The sequence below is a fragment of the Solea senegalensis genome, linkage group LG11 (genome assembly GCF_019176455.1).
Source record: "Solea senegalensis isolate Sse05_10M linkage group LG11, IFAPA_SoseM_1, whole genome shotgun sequence".
NCBI classification, from domain to species: Eukaryota; Metazoa; Chordata; class Actinopteri; order Pleuronectiformes; family Soleidae; genus Solea; species Solea senegalensis.
The window spans coordinates 18,940,327-18,956,491 of record NC_058031.1 but is presented as its reverse complement, the minus strand read 5'-3'; the positions used below and the strand labels follow the sequence as shown (position 1 = coordinate 18,956,491).

At 41.1% G+C, this 16,165-nt stretch overlaps 1 protein-coding gene across 3 annotated transcripts; it reads left to right on the top strand.

Moving 5' to 3' along the window:
- The first annotated feature begins 1,403 nt into the window (after window positions 1-1,403).
- syf2 (SYF2 pre-mRNA-splicing factor) lies at window positions 1,404-14,347 on the top strand. Of its 3 annotated transcripts, none has more exons than XM_044037522.1 (8): window positions 1,404-1,422; window positions 7,967-8,022; window positions 8,344-8,442; window positions 8,700-8,825; window positions 9,256-9,373; window positions 10,995-11,085; window positions 11,601-11,699; window positions 13,924-14,347. In XM_044037522.1, the coding sequence occupies exons 1-8, from the start codon at window positions 1,419-1,421 to the stop codon at window positions 14,087-14,089; spliced, it is 759 nt and encodes a 252-aa protein (XP_043893457.1). In that variant the 5' UTR covers window positions 1,404-1,418; the 3' UTR covers window positions 14,090-14,347. The 3 variants fall into 3 exon arrangements, with proteins under 3 accessions (XP_043893457.1, XP_043893455.1, XP_043893454.1); XM_044037520.1 differs by having other exon boundaries at window positions 1,404-1,431; XM_044037519.1 differs by lacking the exon at window positions 1,404-1,422 and adding an exon at window positions 3,078-3,159.
- The last annotated feature ends 1,818 nt before the right edge of the window (window positions 14,348-16,165 follow it).

Below are 16,165 nucleotides of genomic sequence, written 5' to 3'. Positions count from 1 at the left end.
GAGAGAAAGTGTCTCATATCCAAGTGTGAGTGAACCATGTGTCTCCTACATCAGTTGTAACTAAACCCTCCTCCCTCCCTGAGTTAAAGGCTTCAGCAGCCAGATTATAACTGTCTATTAAACCTGTATCGAGATGCTATAAAAGAAATCTCCATCGAGCTCCATGTTTTTGTTCAATACACTCTGGCAGCAGATCTTTGGCATCAGATGTCATCGAATCACACCTCTAAGGTCGGGACCGTGAGGCTCGGCGCTCGACGCCGCCGCTGTGAAAGGGATGATACTCCCGCAGCATCCTGAATGTGTGTTTATAAACAAGACTCAATATTATTGTGATGCCTGAGCCGAATTCGATAGATTCCTCTTCTGTCAGTTGTGCTTCCGCCTGCAACACGATCCGAAATTACATTGGGCAGCAACAGGAGATGGGAACGGCTCATTCTGTCTGCTGCAGCGCTCCTGCTGCCTCTCTAACTTCATCACGGGGGCTCGGAGGGGCTTGCGAGGGGCCATGGGAGTCTGAAAACACCCAGGTCCATTACTCAGATTGAGAGGCTAACCTGGAGTTAGAGTGTCTTGGCTACCTCCATCACAGTCCCATGTCTGGCTAGAAATGTTCCCTCAGAGGCTTTTGGCTTTAATGGACTCTGCTAAACGCATTCTCCCTGTATATTACCTTTAGGATTGGCCCCTATCTGGTTTCTATATACTCTTGTTTATACATGGCTCGAGCGTGTACGAGCTAATGCTCCACTTTTCCTCTTCATCTCTCCATTTCTATATTTTTTACTATTTCTCTGTGATATTTTTTTCTGGTTCATAATAATTCTCTCTTCCCCCCCCCTGCATGTGAAAGATTTCTTCTTTTTTTTTTTGATTATTTCCCACCGCCCTCTGCATGGTCCTCCCCCCTGAGTGTCAGATTATAGCCCACATTAGTGGAGACACCTCATTCATTCACACACACAGCCTCCATCACTGCATATTGTCTGACTGAAACAATTCATTGACGCTGGAAAATCCGTCTTTTTGTGTCTTTCTTTGACAGAAAAGTTGAAGACTGCAGGAAATGCTGGGAGAGAAACATGCCGTTGAATCCGGGACTCGCTATTCGGGGCATGTGTGGCCATGTGGCGCACACTGTACCCATGCAGTATCACACCGTCTGGTTTTAATGACTGCGAGTCACCCACAGAGCCATTATAACATGACAGACAAAATAGCGCACTGGAAATTTTTACACTTTAAAAAAAAAAAAAAGGCCTTTTTTTTCCGTCTGTTCTAACATCAGCAATTGCTTTTGTCATTGCTTTGAACTGGTCGTCATGGTTTGGTTGCGTTGCATTGATGTTGTGTTGTGATTCATCACACAGTAGTAACCTCTGCTGCAGTGTCATCACGCCGCTCATCACGTTAGTATGGGTAAGTCAGGTAAGCAAGTTAGTTTGTTAAAGTTCTTTTACTAATTGTTGGTTGGAAACAACTGTGTTAATGTCAATGTGATGATGCCTCTCGATATTGAAAATTGATTTCAAAGAAAAACCCCAAAGCCCCAGGCCTGTTTCTGTTCCTGAGTTGACCAGATGACAATAAAGCACATTTAATTGTGATGTCCACAGTGGATCAGACCATCTGGGTATTTTCCTCTAGTTTTAATAATTAATGGTCGATGGTGTTTTACTGCAGTGTCGATGGATGATTAAATCAAGAAGGCAAAAGTACAGTTCTTAGTAAAACAACAACATAGATTATTCAGGTATGGAATCATTGCTACTTTCTTGCTGTGGATGCAAACTGCCTTTAAACACCAAAAAAGAAGAAGAAGACTTGAGGATTTGAAAGTGATTTAAAAGAATCTACTGACTATGGGTCTCAGTCAGGACTCTGGTCTCAGTAACTCTGGTTTTTTCTCATGTCTTTGACCTTTTTGTTGTGGTCTGGACTGCGACACTATTGCATACGCACACAGTTCTAATCCAACTGTATTTGTTCAGCACTTCAAAACAAACCACAGTGGACCAAAGAAAATGAAATAAAATAGATTAAAATAAATTGAAATAACAGTTGACCTGTGTGTGCTAACATAAGTGGCACCAGGAAAAAGGGAACTGGTTCAAAGAGGTTTTGCACCCTAGTGTCAGTTTCTTGTACCCAGCTAATTGTAGAATAAAAAATCTGAATTGTTTTTATTTGATGGTTATTCTCATGGCCTTCTCTCTCAGTTCAGATGCTCACCAGCTTTCCTACGCTGTTGTTACTCCAGTTTGAAACCTAATCAAAACTGTTTTTAACACCTGGTTCATTCCCTGAATCTGGTGCTCAGTCATTAACATGTATCACCTATATTCAGTCATTCAGAAGACTTATTTCAAGGTCTCACAACACAAAATCCCAGGGGAAAATCCTCTCCGTCTGGGAAACGACTAAATGAACATTGCCTCACAAAAAAAGAAAAGAAAAAGTGTTTCCATGAATATAAAAGATCTTTTAGAGCCCTAAATAGTTCAGAGAATAAATCCCACTGACCCAGAAGAAAGGGCTCATTTATCACTCGGCAGTTCACAGAGGTGTTGTTGACACTTGTTTTTGATACTTGGCTCTGGTTTGATTATCATCAGATTTGCAATTAGATCACTGGAGCCTTGAACTGGAGATGAAAGGACGGAGTGCAGTTCTTGTACTAAACAGATTGTTGGTTCTCAGAGCACAATATTGGATGGGAATGGGATGCACTTGTGTGGAGTGAGGGCATTTTTGGAAAGTGAGGACATTTCGGCGCATCCTAAAGGGCTTTTTTGGGTGTTAAGACCTGGTTTTAGTGTTAGGGTTAGAGTTCATTTAGTTGTGATGTAGGGTTAATAGTCTATGATGTGTCGTCACTACGATTAACGCACAAATATGTGTGTGTTTGCCGATACAGCTGCATGTCCGGGGGCTGTTGACCTCTTATCACAGCCCTCTACAGTGGTGCATTGTTTGGCCAAGCGAGAAGTTTACTTCCTCATTAAGGTCCTCTGGTAAGAGGATGAGAAGTCGGAAGCAAAACAAAAAAACCTATGACAATTTTGGGCCCCGCTCGAGGGAAGACACTCATGTTGAACTTGTGTGTGGGTACGGTGGTGAACGGATGCTTCACGGGACCCTGCGCTTTCATCTCTGGTGAGAACTCGACTCTCCTGAAGACTGCGCCTGTGGGAAACGCAGACACATTTGCTGGAGCGAGGATACGCGTGGAGATGTGACCTTTTTTTGTTGAATAACCTCAATCAGGAACTAATGGAACGATCCTCTCTGGTAGAAGATCAGGGAAATGGCTCCCTCTTGTGGTGAATGCGTTTGCAGGATGTTGTTAGAGCTGGTGTTCAGTCGCTGTAGTTGTGATCACCTCACTACATTTTTTCTCTTCAGGACAAACACTTCCATCTGATGGTCCCACTTGGACCCACTTACCGGAATCACTCAAACTCTTCCATTGCTGTCCTCTGAGTTTATATTGTTGCACTTTAATTCTGATCAGTAATTATGATCATAAAGTTTGTGGATGAGTCTGAGTTCCTTTGGATGACAACACAGGAGACATCTGTGTGCCCGCAATGTTCGGGCCGTGGAGCTGCTCTCCCTGTGGTTGCTGCTAGTGGAAAACCCATAATGGCCTTTAATTGGGACTTTAATTGTGTGTGGTGGAGCTAAAGCACTGACTGCGAAACTGGTGGTATTTGAGTGCATACATGCATCTTTTGTGTAAGTATATGCGTCGCTCACCAAATCCTCTTCCTCTCTTTGTCTGTGGAGGGCTTCTCCTGGAAGCAGAGCAGCTAGTAGCACCATGTCAAATCAGGTACATCACGATCTCCATGATCTTTGCATCATTTTGCCTACAGGGGACGACGGTAATTGGCGAGTCGAGCTCGAATAAGACACGCATACACTGTCATTTGTGCCGACACAAAGATGCATTTGGCGCACAGATTCCCATCCAAGTAGCTCTATATTCATTCCAATCACGCGTGCCCTTTGGATATGTGGAACTGCAACAGCAGCTTGGGAATCAATGGCTGCCTGATAACGATGTGCTGTGAGGATCGTTTCAGCTGGAAATGTGCTTGATGACATATGACCCCGTGAGAGATTGCAATTTCTTTTAAATGCAACGCTGCAGCGAGGGAGTATTTTTAGTGATGTTGGCAGATGAACGCTCTCTGAACATCCCCCAAAGTCCAAATCATCATATTATGTTTTTATTCAACATGGACTTGATAGTGTGAGAGGATATGACTGAGAACCTTCACACAATATGGGAGGCATATCTGCGAAGCCTGAGGGAGAGAACGGGTGGAAAGGGGAGGGTCGTGCAAACGGGGTGGAGAAGTGAGGGCATGTGTTGAACACACTGAGAAACAGCAAAAGAACAAGAGAGGGAGTGTGGAGGAGGGGAAGAGGAAGGAAATGAGCAGGAGGGAGATGAAACGGGACGGGTTGTGCCTGTCATGATTATCCTGGCACCAGTGGGAACATGTGGATGAGATGGAAAACAAGACACCATCTTGTGTTCCATTCATGTCTGCAACGCCTTCTTGGACTCCTCTGTTGTCCACATACATACATGCACACACACGCACACACACGGCCAGATTTACATGAAACACACACTGGCAGAGCGAGCAGAGGCAGGAGCTTGTGGTTCCAGTCCAGTGACGGCGGCCTGTAGTCAGGGTGGCGACTCTTCAGGAGTAGCTCCTTGTATTGGAGAAGCATGTTTGTGTTGGCCCTGAATTAATAACTTTTCATTTACTGCGGAAATGACAGGAATAGTAATTAAGGAAATGGAATGATTTTATTGGCCATGATGTTTATATTAAGTTCCAGATGTGAAGCAGCTGCCTGCACCAGAGCCCCATGTGCTATCTAGAGGAACTCTTATTAAGAGCAAGATAACGGCCCTGTTCAAATGTATTTCTGTATGTACAAAAACACAGAGGCTTTCACTCACAGCACGTGACAGAGCAGACTTATGTCACGTATGAGTTGATTAATGGGAGACAGTTATGAAGCAGGTCTGCTCTGTATTTAGAAATGTGCCCCTAAAGTGCAATTTATTTGCAGATATAATGTTACCCTATTTCAGGCCCGATTTGCCTGAGTGGAAAAGTTAATATTGAGGAGTGGCTGTTCAGCGTTTTTGGGTGGCCCCTGCACATGTGAGATACACGTCGTACTGTGCTAAAGCTCAGTATCCTTTAAACGGCAGTGACAGCGCTGCCGGGATCACGTTACCTGTCACAAAGCCAATTTGTATTTCAAATTTGGTTCAAACCAATCTCCGCTGAATCTTACCGAGCTCTTTGCAGGACCATGACGAGCACTGGCACAGAAATAAGCAGAATTACTTCTTCTTTGTTTTCTTTTGCTTTCAGCCTCACTGTTGCTACAGCGCTGTAACTGTATGTCCGTGCAGTGATACTCACACTTACTGTGGAGTACAGACTGGTTTTTGGTAAAAATCCATGTTGGGTGTAGCAGGGAAATTTGCTTCATTGTCTTTTTGTTATTTGTTACTTTGCTCTCTCCCTCTCTCTCTCTTTCTCTCCCTCCCTCATTTGAAAGTCATTTATTATGAAGATGTTTTCTTTTTTGCAGCGCATTACTGTAGCCAATCACGTTCTGTTGTGATGTGCTCCCATCTGGTTCCCAGCGAAAATGCATCACTCCATTAACATTCTCTGTGATCTAAAGGATGCTTTAATCTAAGACTATAAACTTCACTTAATTACATCCTCCAAAAAGAGCTCTATTGGTACAAATGCAGTTAAAACAAAGAGGACGACCGTTTTTGCAAGTCAGAGGCGTTCATATGGCTCCTGAACCCGTTTACTTTTGTCATTGAATCATATTTCTATGATCGGATTGGAACGTACATTTTTCTCTTTTTATGACTGAGGCCTGTGTTGTTTTTTTGTGAGTGATGTTAGGGTTCCATTTCCCTAAAGAAAAACATGACCATAAAAATTGAGTTGAGAGGAGTTTAAACAGAGTCACTGTGTAGCACACTGGTGACTTTACAGCTGACCTTTCATGCTTCTCTCTCTCTCTATAACCTCTGGTCATGTTCATAATCGCTGCCTCTGTGCGTCACGCCACTTTCAATTAGTCAAAGTGTCTTCCAGTGAATTTAAAGCAAAATGGCGTGGAGGAAAACAAGACACAAAGACACAATACAAGATGCCAGGCAATCCCTTTAGCCACGCTGTTGTGATAAAAACAGGCACACAACTGATGCAACATTACAACAACAACAAAAAGAATGTTGTTTGTGTTTTTTTTATATAAGGACTTGACAGAAAACTGTCAGAAAATTAACCCCAAATAAAACTGTGAAAATCCCACTTCCTGTTCAGTGTCAGTGCCTCAAAAGTCTCCTTTTAATTATGATTATGACTTAAACTGTATTCTATGAAATCTTGTTTGCCTTCTGCTCATCCAGATTCTTGATTCCACCAGTAATTCATACAATTTGCACATTTCTTTATGGAATACTTTTTAAGTTTGGTATGAAATCTGTGAGGCGAACAACTATGTTTGAACGTGAGGACACACAGATTGAATACACGACCCATAAGTGTGTTTATAAGTGTGTAATCGCAATAGAGACCATTCACCCGCAGTATGACTGTTGAGGACTGCAGGTTTAGAAGAGGCTTGGGTCATGAGAACTTTTATTCAAAGTTCTCTCATGCAACTTGGGACATTTTTGTGGTCAACGGGCCTTTGTGTTTTTAGTTAGAGTGCTTGTTTTGGTGCTTTGTTTCAGCATTTTTAATTCCAGTTTTGATGATAATTCAATTGTTGGAATTTTTCCACGGGCAGAAATCTTTGAAGATTGTTGCTTTGTCTACATGCACAACACTGACACTAGATGTGTGCACACAGAAACTAATGCTAATACTGACCAGGATAAAAACAATGCAGCAATTCTCACGACCATGATAGAGATCAAAATGATCATTCTGTTGTATCCCCATGGTACATCTGCTCGTAGCTATGAGGGGCAGATATCTGGTATTTTCTTTGCTTTTTTGCATACATAATGGAGATGGGGGACTCAGCTTTAACTGTCAGTTCCTCTCCCGTCTGCTACTTGTATGGTTAGACTGGCTTCCACTCTGGAGCCAGTGAGGGGAAAACAGAGGACAGCAAACTCCCGAGTGAATTATCCGTCTTCATTTGTGTCCTGTCTTGCTATCTTTTGTCTCCCTCCTCGACAGCCACCAGCAATATAAATTCATGTAAATTTCCCCACTACAGGACTAGTAAAGGACTATCTTATCTTTATATAGTAGTCTTTTTTCTTTCTTTCTTTCTTTCTTAGTGTCAGCAGCAAGATCGATCTCCTCCTGTACTTTCTTACCTATGAGGTGATGGTATATGATCAATAAATAATAGAAAATCAATCATATGGAGATTAAATAGTCTATACATACACTATGATGTTATTTTATTTTGTAAACGCAATGATATAGCATGCTGTATACAAACATTGACAACGCATTGGGGGGGTTATATATTGGTAGGGCTGCAATTAACAATTATTTTTAGAATGAGTAATCTGTCGATTATTTTCTCCATTAATGTATGATTAATGTGAATATTCTTTTGTCCATAAAATGTTGAAGAATGCCGATCAGTGTTTACTAAACCTGGAAATCATGATGTTCTCAAATGTCTTTCAGTTTTAATGATTTTTTTGTCAAATGGAGCAAAGAAACCAGATAATATTCACATTTAAGCAGCTGAAAAATCAGAAAGCTTGTATTAACTGTTTAGAAAAAAAACCCAGATTAAACAGATTTTATTCGCATAAAATAGCTTTGAATAAATATGTCGTGTCGTGCTTTAGAAGTTGTATTCTTAATTTTTATTAATTTTTATTTTTTTTTACGTTCCTCTGTGTTCATATCCTGTCTGACAGTCTCACTTCCGGTGTTCGCCACTCGCCGAGGAACAACAATGGCGTCCTGTAGTGAGGTGAGTTGTTTTCTTTTCCAAATTAAATGTTCTCAGTTGTGTTAACGTTATGGTACGTTGGATTAGTGTGTCTTATATAATATATTTGACATCTTAAATTTAATATCGCCCCGCTGAAACTCTCTCACTTTGTTGTGTTAAAGCTAAACGAGGTTAGCTAGTGCTGTTGAGCTAACGTTAGCTCGTTGCAACATCGTTCCGTTGCCGTTTTAAGTCATTTCTGTCTCGTATGTTCTTCTCGTCGTGTCTATAATATGTTTATCACAACGTCTTATGTTTTTGTTTTGTTGAAGTCACAACTGTCTGTGTTTTTATTATCAGGGATCTCGTACAGCCACCGAAGAGGAAACAACCGAATCCCCTGCGGCACAGAAGCGAGAGGCGAGATTACGAAAATTCCGAGAGTTACACTTTAAAAGGGTGAGTTGTCAAACTTTGCCCGGCTAAATCACACGTACGTTGTGGATACAATGTTTTCTATAAGCCGTGGACTGACTGACACTGAGCTGTGACCAAACAAACACACACAGTAGCACTTTCGGTGTTGTCAACAACAGTATTGTTCTGCACCTAAACCACATTGATGCTTGGGTGATCGTACTGTAGGTACTTGATATTGTATTACTGTTGGTTCCACTTAAACACAGCTGTTAAACATGCATTATTCTCTTCTGCAGAATGAAGCACGTAAGCTGAATCACCAGGAGGTTGTGGAGGAGGACAAGAGATTGAAACTTCCTACAAACTGGGAGGCAAAGAAAGCCAGACTGGAGTGGGAGCTTGCTGAAGACCAGAAGAAAAAGGTATTTCAATGTCTAAATGATACTGATAGTTGCTTTACTTGCAGAATTTGTTAAATAACACTTACGATGTATTATGTACATGAAACTGGCAATTAACCGTGTCTCTAATGTTGTCAGATTGATAATGTGTGAAAATAAAATTTAATGATGGCCAGACAACAATTAGCCATTGCAGATGTCTAAATTGCAAAATCAGCTGAGTGATTCATAATTCAACCTATACTTTTCTGTATGTTTAGCGCAGGGTGCTGTTGACGAAGCTGTGTAAATTAGAGTTGCTATCTTATATCTCACCAAAGTTTTTATTTAGAAATTTGCAAAACCATCTTACATCAGTCAAACAACAAGCAACTGCCTTTCAAGTTCATTTATGCTATTAGTCCTGCCTTTAGGGTACTATAAAAATAACATAAAAATCTTTCTCTGCCAGGATTGCGCGGACAGAGGTGAGAACTATGACCAAGTGAAACTGCTGGAGATCACTGCTGATGATGCGGAGCGATGGGAGAGGAAGAAAAAGAAGAAGAACCCAGACACTGGATTTGCAGGTGTGTGTTAGTGCTTTATTTCATACACTTTAAAATGTGTCATCAAGTCAATTAAACAAAAATACTGTTAAATGTATTGTTGAATCCACATTGCTATGCATATCTGCTTGTATGTTAACGACTGCAGTTTCATTCATACTAAGAAGAGAGTTTGCATCAATGTAGTATTACAGGCATCCATACTCCTTACGTTTAATTCCAGGAGTTGCGCTTAATCACCAGCAGTTCACCCTATTTGTAATCTTTGAGTGATGAGCTATACAGGCTCGGATACCAGCCAACCTGCTTGTGTAAACTTAGTTGTTTTCGTCTTTGACCAGAACAAGAGCACACCACCAGTGGGACTGGAAAGTGTTGTACTATATGCAGTTTGAGTATATGGCCTCTGTGATAACATTAAATGTTTGGCTGGTCCCCTGTGTCCGTAAAGAGTACGCGTGGCTATACATACAGTACATGGGAAGACGATATTTGTGTGTCTTGTTTGTATTTTGAATCTGGTCTCACTTCGTCATTAGCCCTCTGCATACTAACTGATTGGGCATGTGTGTAGTGACTGGCTGTCCTCAGAAATAATAGCAGCATCCCATAGCTCAACATGTTTTGAATATTTAACTTCATCTCTAATTTGACAATGCTTTATCACATTTTGAACAAGGTTTGATAAATTCTCTAGACTTGATACAGATGAACAGCTCGTTACCAGGCTTCTGCAGAGCTTGTTGACGAGCTGACCACCTGAAGGTGTGTTGGAGCAGGGCAACAAATAAAACATGCAGGGCAGTGTTCCTTGAGGACCAGGGTTGGGAAACACTGCTCTAGACATTCAGTGTGTTTAGAAGCATGTTAGAAGTCTGACTAAGACAATAATTTGGTTTGTTTAATGTCATGAAAACACATTATTCTGACCAAAATTAAGCTGGTCTTAATCGGACTAACATACCTGGATAATAAGTCACAAGTTCACATGCAAAAATTGCTTCATTTAATTTTAAAAGAATTCTTCATTGATTATCTTTCTCTTCTCCTCACTCCTAATATGAAGGACATTCTCTGTTTAAGACACTGCAATGGTTTTCACTTAATGACTTTGGAATCTCTTCTGAGGCAAATGGATGATAAAAGCTGCTTCATTCAACGCCCTCATGTCGTGTCAGAGAACCATAGTCCATTCCATTAGATCTTGGTGCAATGTTATTCTTTTGTAAAGTTTTTAGTACTTCTCTGTATCATGTGATTGTTTGATACATTTCCACTTCGTAATCACACTGTGATATGTTGCTGCTAAAGATGACACTGTCAAAGTCCTACACAGCTGTAGTTCAGAGTCAATCCAGTGGCAACTTCCTGGGAAAATTATCTCACATTGCTCCCACGTAAGTCTTCTAAAAAAAAAAATATGGCTGCCATCTTTTGCATCAAACCTTTCACGGCATTAAAACCTCAGAGGGGAAAGTTACCACCAGAGGGGCTTCAAGAGAGGAAGGAAGTAGAATTGCCTCTTCATCTCTGCTTAACCAGCCACAGGTTTTGTCACTGAGCGTTGTGCCTGCTTGCTGTTTGTTCCGGTAATTATCCTCCAGTCATTTGTTTTCCCTCTGCCTCACACAATGAACTGCAGGTTATGCTGAGGCCCAGTTGCGACAGTACCAGAGGCTCACTAAGCAGATCAGACCAGACTTGGAAAGCTATGAGAAACAGCGGCAAGAATGGTGAGTTTAAGCCTCTGTCCCTTCTCCCTTTGCTGTGGCGGTAACATATGTGTCTTTTAATAGTTTACTGAGATACACAGACACCTTACCATGGAAAGAAACGTCATCTGCACCAAGGCATCTCTGGTATTAAAAGCGTAACTGTGACATTTTTAGTCAAGTGAAATGAATTGTAACGACTTACTTTGCACCATCATCTTAGCATTCCCCCATCACATGTGCACAAAGCATTTTCTATAAGCTGAGTCCTGTACCCCCTCATATGCCCTGGGGCTAGTGTTTCTCCAAAATAATTTAAAGATACAGAAGTGTTCCGGCGTGGTTTACACAGTAAGTTCAGAGATAAGATCAGTGCCCACAGGTTTTCACTCCAGTAGAATGAACACATTTTGTCTTTAAGCTATAGAAGGATGACCATAATCACAATGATGGTATAGAGAAGTCACATTTGAGTCTGTTAAAATGGTGATTATCTGTGGTAATGAATTTCTAATTTGTTTGCTGGTGCTCCACAGTGGTGAAGACTTCTACCCTACAGCCAACAGCCTGATCCACGGCACACATGTCCCCACAAAGGATGGAATCGACCGCATGGTGGAAGATGTCGAGAAACAGTAAGTGATACTCTGAAAAAAGCGTTAGGATACAAATTCAGTCAGCTCATTTGGTTTTTTGTCATCTCAGTGGGCAGACCATAAACTTTCATATCGTTCTTCAAATTCTGTACACTGGCTGTTTTTATTAAGAAATAACAAGAATCAAAGTAAAACTTAGTTGAAATCATAGGGATTTAAAGTAAATTAAATGTTTGCTTTTTTTGTCATGTGTCATATCATTTCAGTTTCCTCTTTAAATGGTTCATAGAATTAACATAATATTGTTAGTCAGCAGTTTTTTTCCATAAATGAAGTTGGGGCGGGGGGGTTCATTCATTAGTTAGTAATGGGACCGTGTAAAGTAATGACGTTATTATAAAGCCGTTCATCCTCTGTGAGCTCACTACTATCTGGGTCATCCTTGCTAACTGCAATGCAAACTGGTCAAAGACGTTTTTGTTCGTGTCTCATTCTGACATACGACACATTCTGATTTCTGGCTCTGGCACACCACAAACGTCATTTTGAGATGAAACATGAGACTGTACCAGTTGTCGTAAATTATGCGTGGAACCACTGAGTTTAGGACTTTTGCCAACTTGGAAGAGGGGAGGTTGTTGTGTGTGTGAACCAGGGGCCGGTGGGCTGAAGAACTCAGCCGCAAAGTCTCGACCTCAATGCAAGCAGCTGATATTATGATCTAAATAAGGTAACTCATCAGCTAATAGTGAACATGAGTTGTTTGTCCAGTTGCATTTTCTGGTTCTTTTACTCACTCATAAACCCTGGAGCATGACACCCTGATCTGTTTCCACTGCGGGGGGTGAGTGTGTGGGCCGGATATGTAAATTATGGATACCAGCACGACGCTGCGTAGCTCGCATAATTAATTCTAATGGAGGACATCCAGTATTCCGTGTTGTTTCTTCCATTTATCACAAGAAGAGCTTTGTTTGAGAGAAGGCAGCAGACCGCCATGCTTCCCTCCCATCGCACGTAAGTGACGACGATCCTCTGTCGACATATCAATAAACTGCAGAGCGTCTACCTCCGTCCTTTAGCCAAAAACTGGGACAGTACCGATTTATCTCTGTGTTCTTTATGTTTGACGGTGCGTGACGTACCAAAGTGAATCAAACTGAACCGCTTGGTGGAAACGTGGCTCCACATTTCTGTCGGCTCATTTATACTCCAACAGAACAACACTGCAGCTGACACAGACTTGGTAAATCATCTTTAATCTCTAAATATCAAATAGATTTGGCGCTAAAACAACCCGAGCTGCCAGCCTATGAACATATGGAAAGCCTCTGTTTTAAAACATTTTGTCAGCTACTTTTAATTATTGGCTGTTGACGATCATGTGATATATTAAGGCACAACTTAAAGTATTAATAAGCTTAAAATGAGATATTCATTACATAAAATAGATCATTTTAACTAAACCACAATTCCATAAAAAATGTAATTACACCATGTCTTAAAGAGACTGTATTCTTTGATTAAATTGGTTTCACTGTTCATTTTATGCTGATTCAGTTTGAGGATTTCTGGGTGGAATCTCAGAATATTTTGGAACATGACAGAGCTACAGAGATTTAACTGGCTCTTCTCTCCTTTGCCCCCACATTTCTATGGCTTTAGTCAAAAATCAGGCACTGTTTGTGGTTGTTGTGGCTTATCAGTGAATATAACCTCATTCCAAACAAATGGTAACGGTTCTTGAACCTTTATGAAAATCAGGTAAGAGTCACAACACTGAGGGATCATACATACTTTGATGTCCCTCACGTTAAAACAGATGCTTACCTCAAACGTTTTCGGCCTTCCGACGTTTTCTTTGTTTTGTTTTTGCCTTTGCTGCAGACGTCCTTTTCACGTTTTATTACCCCGGTCTTTCCCTGAGCTGTTCTATATTTGAGACAGTCCAAGGCTTGTGTTAGAGATGCGACTGTGGGGCATTAGACAAGGATTGAGTTTCCAGAGTATGACGCACAACAATGCTTTGAAGACACAGTGAATAAAGTCTGCAAATTCACAAATTGACTGTATTTTCCTCTGTGTATGTGTGTTACGTTTTCCGTCGCCACTCCCCTTGCCAAATTTAAGTGCACACTGCCAAATTATTGCCTGTAGCCAATTATTGTTAATGGATGTGTCACGGAGAGTGGTCACACTGGTTTATGGAATCCTCCCTAAGCCGCCTTTTTTTTATTTTTTATTTTTTATTTGCTATTGTCAGGATCGAGAAGCGGGCCAAGTACAGCCGACGCAGGGCCTATAACGACGACGCAGACATCGACTACATTAACGAGAGGAACGCCAAGTTCAACAAGAAGGCAGAGCGCTTCTACGGCAAATACACAGCAGAGATCAAACAGAACTTGGAGAGAGGCACAGCTGTCTAGTGCGAACGGTCGCTTCAGTGGACGTTGTCTATTATTTTGTTGTAACAGTCCTGGGTGTAACTTTTTTTTTCTTCTACCTACTGAAGAGTTCATGCGTAAAATATTGGACCGAGTAATTAAACGCAATTTCTCAAACATCATATATCACGCAGAGGCTACTTTGAAGTGAAAGATGATTGAGTCATCTGCAAGATTTCGTATGTAATGAGCAGTGTTTCTTTGTACATTATTAGAAATTAAAACACATGTTTATTCTTATCCTTGTGTTTTTTTAAATAAACCACTTCTATTAATCTTGCACACTTGTTGGTTTTTCTGTGTGTGGTCTCATGACAGAGACCTTTTTGAGCGTGAGAATGAACTACCAGCAATTATCATCAAACCTCGGGGCATGTTTAGCAAAGCGATGCCAGCCAAAAGAATGTTTGAGTGTAGGTACACACACACACACACACACACACACAGATAAGGACCAAAAATTGAGCAATTCAATTTAGTTATTATCATCCACATCTCAGTCTAACCAACTTGCCCTGAGCTGTGACATGAGCAAGAAAGTCTTGTGACTGGAGAGGAGATAAAAGACAAGAAAACCGGTTCCCATGCAAGTCACTCTTGTGTGAATATGGTGACATTGTACCCTCTCCCAGGCAAATCGGTCGATGTTGACAAAGTCATCATATTTTACACTATTGTATTGGTTATATTGTTATATCTAAATGTATAAGATGCCTCCAAATGTTGCTCATGTTTTGCTGATGAAAGTTAGTGAAGATCTTAAAATGACGGCTTTGATTTGCGACTCTGCTGTGGGTGTTGTTGGGTTGAGGTGGAGGGGGCGGGGGTTAAGTGTTCATGTTCTATGGTTGTGATATTTTTGTAGTCTTATCTGATTCACCTGAGGATGCTGGCTGGTGTCAGGAACAGCAGCACATAAATTCACCCACAGTGTGTGACTCAGAGAAGCTGACACCTTTGAGTCTGTCGGGGCCAACTGCCAGAAACAATATGAAGGTGTGGGTTTGATTTAGGCCCAACAAACACAGGGGAAATGAAATACCCTAGTTTCTTCTGGGGGTGATTTTTCTTTCAACTGACTAAAAGCCTGCACAAAGCACCAACTGTTGCTTCAGACACAATAAAAACAACATTGAATATATAATTGGACAACAATAACAAGACACACCTGTCTGCTATTTTACAAGTATAATTCTGTGTGTGAATAACATTGTTATTATCATTAACGACACTCACTGTGTTTTGTGTTTACATTCCTTATCTTCTGTCATTAATCAGAATTATCAGCTCCATTTACAGCAGGAGACAGACAGTCTGGTCGTGAGCTCTTCACAAGTGTGTGATTTAACCCCAGTATTACAACAGACGTTTGACACGTGTCCAAATATCAGCCTGAAAAGTATTGCTTACCCTCTCACCTGACAGATATGTTACCCCCCTCTTGCAATAATTCACCGCCATTTCAACACCGGCCAAAAACTTGTCAGGATTTAATTCACACAAGCTTTAAAGTGAGTAGTGCAGCAGCCACAACAGCAGATTATATCGAGTTACCCAAGAAAGAACAGGTTGAAATGTTCCAACCACCCATCATTTAAGTGATGGAGGGTTGGAGCTCATCCCAAAGGCAAAAAAAAGTCAACAGTCAAGAGCAGGGAAAGGGTTAAGAGTCTACTGGTAGTTGCATTCTATCACCTCATCATGTCATTGTCATTTGTAAAATCTGTCAAAAAGAGCTGTGTCACTGCACCATGGGATGAATAGAGGCGTCGGTCTACTGTGTGATCCAGTATTGTACTTAATAGTGAGTAAAGTCCCCTTTAATCAATGTGATGTTTAAGTCGATGAGATGGAGTTGCTGTTCAGCTCAGCTCATCTCTCCAGAGGTGAAGTGGTGCACAGATACTGACACCATGTGGTCGTAACAGAAATGGCAGCCAACTTGAATCTTTCACGTTCTCTCTTGTACTTCAGACTGACAGATGCCCTTGAAAACAAACAAGGCAATTGTGCAACTAGTAATACAAAGACAAGAATAAGTATTTTTTGTAATTTAGG

Excerpts from the sequence above, each read along its gene's own strand:
- syf2 (XM_044037519.1), top strand. The coding sequence starts at position 3,093 with ATGTTGAACTTGTGTGTGGGTACGGTGGTGAACGGATGCTTCACGGGA. Across the intron at positions 8,443-8,699 it reads GAGAGTTACACTTTAAAAGG|AATGAAGCACGTAAGCTGAA; the intron begins GTGAGTTGTCAA and ends TCTCTTCTGCAG. Across the intron at positions 11,086-11,600 it reads GAGAAACAGCGGCAAGAATG|TGGTGAAGACTTCTACCCTA; the intron begins GTGAGTTTAAGC and ends GGTGCTCCACAG.